Genomic DNA, 7,220 nt, shown 5'->3' on the forward strand with positions numbered 1-7,220 from the left:
AATTCAGAGCCACCGTACAAGCGAACGACAAAATCCACAATGGATTGAGCAGCCAATTCGATTACTAATCATGTATTATTTGAGTATAAAATATAACCTGTATACAGCTGTTCTGTCTGCCCAGCGCTTCCGCCGGCCGTGTGTGTGTAGGCTATGTGTATGCGTGTGTGTGTGCGCCCATGCTCCCTTGATATGGAAATACACACCCGTATCAAAAAAGCCTCTTCATCATTCGGTCGCCTTCGTAGTAGGGTTTTTGAAAACCGAAACCTGAGGGTCAGCACCAAGGTTGCTGTTTATAATGCCGTGTGTGTCTCCACCCTGCTTTATGGGGCGGAAACATGGACTCCATACAGCCGACACATCCCACTCTTGCAATCCTTCCACATCCGCTGCCTCCAGAAGATCCTCGGCCTCTCCTGGATGGACCGAGTCCAACATGTGGAAATCCTACAGAGCACCAATTCTATCTGCATGGAAGCCGCTGTGGCTAAGAAACACCTACGATGGATAGGGCATGCCATCCGTATGCCGGACCACCGCTTGCCTCGCCAAGTCCTCTATGGCCAACTACAAGGCGCCAAACGAGCAGCTGGTGGACAAAAGAAGCGCTATAAGGACTACACCAAGGGTCTTTTAAAGTATTCCAACATCAATCCCATGCAGCTTGAAGCTCTGGCACAGGACAGATCAGCCTGGCAGGTTACCTGTGCCCGAATAGTTTCACAAATCCACGACAAAGACCAACAGCGGAGAGCCGAGAGACGCAGACAAAGACACCAGAGGGCAGCCGGGGCTCCTCTGACCTTTGGTTTCCCCTGCTCCACCTGCGGACGAGTGTGCGGCTCAAGGATCGGCCTCAACGCCCACGAGAAGTGGCACCAACGGCAATGTCGTTGACCCCCTCCCCAACCCCGAAGCAAGTGTCATCATCGGAAACGATGGACAGCTATGACCTTAGACATATACTGCCAGTCTCTGTTCAGGATCGATTGGTTCACGGAAATTGGTGGTCTTCTTTTTAATATGTGGCTCCAGTATCGCTAGCAAAGCATCAAACTGTTCCACTGATATTCTGAGGTAAATTTTGAATTGTTTGGGATAATTTCGCAACTCCTTGATAGGGAGGTGAAACTCTCCTTCCTCTCGACGCAATCTCAGGATTGGATGGACCCAATATTTCCTCTTTCTTTTTATCTTTTTAAGAAGAAAGAGGGCAACAAAAACAAAATCATCCTCACTGCTTGACGAATCCATTTTGTATTTTTTGCGTTTTTTTCCGCAAAGGTTTAATAAATACGCATCGGACTCAGTGTGCAAGGTTTCTGTGCGTGACGAATTTTAAGGCTGACGAACACGAAAAAACGCATACAAAAATTTCGGACTCAGTGTGCAATGGCCTTAAGTCCCACATGCTTTCTTATATACCCACAGCACGGAGAGTGGTTTGCGATGCAAATCTCACTCGCCAGTCGCCAGTGTCCATTGGTTTGTTCTGTTACCACTTGAAGGTGATTGGGCTCTCAGACGATATCCCAATACATTAGTCACTGACGTAACGTCTCCGTTCCTTCCTTCAGGGACATTGCATTACATTAGTATAGATGTTTGAATGAAAGCTGTCAGTAAATTTTTCCCCACTAAGTTTATTTTGCTCATTAATTTTCACAATAAGTAAATACTAGTTAAAACATTTGGAATCCTCTCAAAGCACTTATTTTCACCATTTTATTTACAGGACACCTGCTTCTGCGTGTTTTAATCATTGAGACTAACACGTTACCAACAGGATCAGAAAAAGGCAGCCAGGCGGAGAAGCTTGAACATGCAAGCATCGTGTGGGTCTCGCACATCACGTCATGTTCATCACCCTGGTTTAGAAAAGCACCTAGAGGTGAGCGTGGCTGATCATATGATGCATGCGGGCGGACCATCCTCAGTCGGGCGGTAAAACACTTGAAACCATAGTGTGATCATATACTCTTGCAAAGGATGCCAGGAAGGGGAAAAATACAGATGCTGCATTAACTGGGTTAAATATTTTTAACACGTTAAACTGAAAATATTAGGATAATTAGGTTAATTAATGACAGCCCTTAAAATATAAAAAAAACACTGCTCTGGTTTTAGCTGCACATTGATAGATGTTGTGAACTGAATCTAAACCACAATTTTGAAAACTCAAATTGAATATGAAATAGAAATGTATCTTCCTCTTTTTTTTACCATGCAGCCATTGCTCGGTTCATCATTTTTGAAGTGGAATATTTAATTCTGTTGTAAGCAGATGCTGTATTTTTTTATTTATTTTTTTAAAGAGATCATAGCCTGTACAGTAGGCCTATATGTAATAGTGAAATCTGGCTGCTATGTGCTTTACTCTTTTGCATTTATATTAGGCCTATGTGGCCATATAGGATGTGGTTAATATTCTGAGAAGGCGTCAACACACATCAGAGTAATTCTGTGAAAATTAGGTTGTGCAGCAACTCCAGTAAACATGTGAACAACTACAGCAAAGGCTTAACTAAATGGTTTAAGAGATTCATTTCATAAAGTCAAAATACATTATTGGGTCTGTGTTACAATGCATTCTTGCTCCTGAGAATTAAGCCTAGAGAGTGGAATAAATGGAAAAACAATTATACTGTGACAGTACCCTCAATACACAACAACATGCAACACTGTGAGCATGATTTCAGAGTGTGAAAACATTGTCTATACCTGGGCCTGCTGAAAAATGCTTAAAGGAACATTCTACCGTTTTTTCATATTAAACTATGTTATTCCCTTAACTGCGTGCACTCAATCGCTCAATCGCAATCGGGTAAGGATAACTATAATGTACGAAGTGCTCTCAAGTGCTATTTTGCCATACATTATAGTTATCCTTTTTACCCGCTTAGAAAAGTGCCACGTTTTATTTTGTGTCACCATACTTGGTGTAAGTACTCGTGTAACTGTATTTAAATAGGGAAAATGTGGAGGTGTTTGGTCGCTTCTAACTTCATCTCTGTTTGGACCCTAATGAATGAACTGAGCTAAGCTAAGTGCTATCAAAGTGTCACCGCGGCCAGAGCGATTGAGTGCACGCACTGAGACGAGAGAGGTATGTATCAGCTCATCTTAGTTAAGGGAATAACATAGTTTAATATGAAAAAACGTAATGTTGCAAAGGACCTCGAATTCGAGATAAAATTGACCTGTATTCGGAAATATTACAGCGCAAATATAAATTAACCACTACACCAAATTACACCCAACACCTATTATCATAGAACTGAAGATTGGAAACACAGGTAAAATCTGAATGTTTACTGAATGACACATGAATTTAACAGGTGAGTCTCTAGATTGCAGATCGTGATGATGATACTGGCATATTGTTTCCTGATGTATCAAGTCTGATCTTTTGCAGGTAGTGAAGAGAATTGTCTGGAGGACTGAAGACTGGCAGACAATGCCACACAGAAGACTGAAAAAGGGAAGGGACGGGACGGGACGGTACACAGGTAAGTTATCTACTGGTAGGTAGTCAGGTAGAAGCTCAGTGTTGAACGACGGGACCAGACCCTGATGAGAGTGTGAAGCAGGTTTAAAGAGTGGAGCTGATGAAGGTGATAGATGATTGTGAAGTGTGTGCAGGTGTAAGCAGGATTGATTATGGGAAATGTAGTGTGCTGAGGTGACTGGTCTGGTGACTGAGGATTGTGACACCTATAGCTGGTTGTTGAAAAAATCCTCACAAATATAGTGCTCTTACATGCAAGTTTGTCTGTTTGGTCAAAATCATGTGTAAATAGTCTAAAATAGACTAAACAACAAAACATCATGTATCACTAATTTATTTAGAACAGACAGAGAGCATCAACTTACTGTTTATTAGCAGGAAAGACTAATAAGAATATCATTACAGGGGAAAACAATTACAAAACAGTAGTAAAAGAGAAAATATTTAAACCAAAAATGCTTTTTTACAGGCACTTTTAATATATATTGCATATGATGTTTAAAAAGTAGGTTATGTTTTTGTGGAGAGAGCAAAAAGGGAAGAGAGAAAAAAAGTCAGGAAGCACTAAGATAAACGTGTTTCCTGAACATTTTCAGAAGTAATCCGACCACCAACTGATCTGGGCCAGACAACCCCTGAATAGACAGCACAGAGAGGACAGGTATGAGATTTCTACTTCTACTGTTACTCTGATACAACTCAGTCTTTAAAAAATAGATTAGTGTTTTTTTTTTTTATATGTATATTTGAAAATGTTTAATATGTATTTTATATGTTGTTAAATATTTTTAAATTAAATATATATATACACATACAAAAGTTTCACTGCAGTATGATAATCTTTTGGTTTAGATATGAATTGCAACAAATATGAATATTTTCTCTATTTTCCATTCAGGCTTGATTCAAGTAATCAATTCTTTGTCTTTTTAATGACTCTAGCAAAACACTACTCTTTAAATTTTCTTCAAACTCCACCTCTACCAAAAAATACAATATAAAATACATATCTTGATGGAACATAACGGTAAAAATATTATTTTTCATAATTTTTATATTGTTTCATTGCATATGGCAACTTATGCAATGTAAATTTTCAGCACTTTCAGTTCCTCTAGTTGTACTCTACTATTCCCATTTTTGCACCATAAAATTACCCAACATTTTTCATAACATTTTTTTTTTTTTTTTTTTACATTCAGGTTTACTAACCTGTCACAACTTTTCTTTTTCTTTTTTTTTTTTACGAAATTGCAAAGTGTTTTCGAGAAACTTTTGGATTAGGCTATGTCTGACCTCAGCAAACTGGGGATTTCAATGTTTATTTTGAATCGAATTTAGTTTTATTTCTATGTTGATGCAGCCTTCAGTTCCTTTGCAGTGGTTGTACACAAGTGTAGGATTCAGTTTCTGTGGTCTGATTTCTCACTCTTTACCCCTCATTTTTCCTCTACTGACATTTTCCCAAAAGGCATATAGACAAGACAGCGTGAGAGACGAGTGAATCTCGTGCCCACTGTTTTACTTGTATGTCTCACTTCTCTGAAGAACATCATGAACAACATCACACCATCCACAGTCGACTATGCGGTGAGTGATAGTTGGTTAAAAAAACTAGCAAGTAATTAAGAAAATAACAAAATACTGAAAAGTCCTTTGCTCTGTTATACAGTATTATGACTACGGTAACAGTTCTGACGAAGACGTTGTCCATGGTGGTGCAGAACCCTGCAGTCTGAAGGAAACATGGGAGTTTCATGGTCGCTTTGCCCCTATAGCTTACATCCTAGTCTTTATCCTGGCGCTAGTTGGTAACGTTCTAGTGCTGTGTGTGATCCGTCGCTATCGGCAGTCTCGACACAGTCCCTGCTCCTTCTCACTGACAGACACCTTCCTGCTCCATTTGGCCATCTCTGACCTCCTTCTGGCAGTCACGTTGCCATTTTTCGCTATCGAGTGGATCAACGAGTGGGTGTTTGGCGTGTTCATGTGTAAATTAGCTGGAACGTTGTTCTCGCTGAATGTCTATTGTGGCGTGCTATTCCTGGCCTGCATCAGCTTTGACCGATACTTGGCTATCGTACATGCCATCAATATCAGCTGGAGACGCAAGACCTGCCACGCTCAGCTGGCCAGCGCCATCATCTGGGTCGTCTGCTTTGGATTGTCCATGGTGGACATGCACTACCGTGAAGTGGTGCATATATTAGGAATGAATCGGTGGATGTGCCAGATAGTGTATACGCAAGAGAGCTTCGAGCAATGGCAGATCGGCATGCAGCTGGTTAGCTTGGTCCTTGGATTTATACTTCCCCTACTGGTCATGCTGTATTGCTACCTTCGCATTTTCAAAGCACTGTGCCACGCCTCGCGCAGGCAGAAACGGCGCTCAATGAGGCTCATCGTCTCATTGGTTATTGTGTTTGTGGTCAGTTGGGCACCTTATAATGCCCTGCGGCTTACCGACAGCCTGCAGACGCTCGGGGTCATTGCCAAAAGCTGTAAGCTGAACAAGGTGCTGGATGTAGGCGTTCTGGTGACTGAAAGCCTGGGGCTGGCACATTGTGCTTTAAATCCGCTACTCTACGGCATTGTGGGGGTAAAGTTCCGTCGTGAGCTCGCCCATATGTGCAAGGCTGCTTTAGGACCCCAGGGTTGCCTCGGATTAGCAGGATGGGCAAACGGTCGGGGGTCAACCATCCGCAGGCCTACTGGATCATTCAGCTCAGTTGACAGTGAGAATACCTCGTACTTCTCTGTCATGGCCTGAAAAGAGAGCAAATGACATGAACAAGAGGAGAAGTGATGGTTGTTTTTATTTGAAATTGGAAAGGTACCACGATTTCAGTTTGTATAGTCTGAGTGATATTAAAACCGAACCTTTCCATGTTCTCGTTTTCAAAAACATGGCATTATCTAATACATCAGCACATTTATTTTAACATCGAGGAGACTTTGTCATCAATTTAAAAAAAAATAAAAAAAATTGTAAATGATTTTGTTAAATCAGCAATTCTGCTTTTTCGTGGTGGTTGTAACAATGAGAGTGAATCATCTCAAGTTGTCTGGGTTTAGTGTTACAAAAAAGGAACTGAAAACATGGTTTCAGACTCCACATCCTCTTTCTTTCTTTTTCTTTTTTTATACATACTATTAACAAGTAATACTGTATCATCAAATTGAGCTTTGTTTATCTTTTTATTCATCTGTTTTTTTAAATTTAAGTAGATCAACATGACAGGATGTCTTCTCCTTATGTAATTTTTGTAAAACATTTTTATTGGTATTTTTGTACTGAGCTGCCTCCTCTGATAAAGTGTAGGTTCCATTAAAAATTGTAATACAGATTTGTGTGACTCACTTCTTTTATTATTCTTGTTCATCAGTAGATTGGGAGGATGTTATACTCTGAAGGTGAATTTTATTCTGAGAATGACTGCAGCCACAAAGGAAACAGAGCTAGGTGTGATTTTTGTTTTGTTTCAATGCAAGTAAAATTACCTCTTTTAGAGAGCATTGTGTACATATTTATATTTACTAGGCCTACTAGTACAATTTTCAAAATTAAATAAATGTTATTTTTTTAGATGAAAACATATATATATGAGTATACCTAAGAGCATAAGGATTAGTTAGCTAAAAGGAAGTCTGGAGATTCTTAAGAACCGCAGCTGAGAGGATATATCTGCTGAGCTAGCTCTGAAGTTTC

The 7,220-nt window shown here is 40.2% G+C and overlaps 1 protein-coding gene across 1 annotated transcript; it reads left to right on the top strand.

The window, feature by feature from the left end:
• Window positions 1-4,057: 4,057 nt before the first annotated feature.
• cxcr3.2 (chemokine (C-X-C motif) receptor 3, tandem duplicate 2) lies at window positions 4,058-6,858 on the top strand. Its single transcript, XM_084089791.1, has 3 exons — window positions 4,058-4,172; window positions 4,983-5,101; window positions 5,184-6,858. Exons 2-3 carry the CDS (start codon window positions 5,066-5,068, stop codon window positions 6,279-6,281), a joined length of 1,134 nt encoding a protein of 377 aa, XP_083945917.1. The 5' UTR covers window positions 4,058-4,172; window positions 4,983-5,065; the 3' UTR covers window positions 6,282-6,858.
• Window positions 6,859-7,220: the final 362 nt, after the last annotated feature.

Source organism: Abramis brama, assembly GCF_963993115.1.
Source record: "Abramis brama genome assembly, chromosome: 17".
Classification (NCBI taxonomy): Eukaryota; Metazoa; Chordata; class Actinopteri; order Cypriniformes; family Leuciscidae; genus Abramis; species Abramis brama.

Excerpts from the sequence above, each read along its gene's own strand:
- cxcr3.2 (XM_084089791.1), top strand. The coding sequence starts at position 5,066 with ATGAACAACATCACACCATCCACAGTCGACTATGCG. Across the intron at positions 5,102-5,183 it reads CATCCACAGTCGACTATGCG|TATTATGACTACGGTAACAG; the intron begins GTGAGTGATAGT and ends TCTGTTATACAG.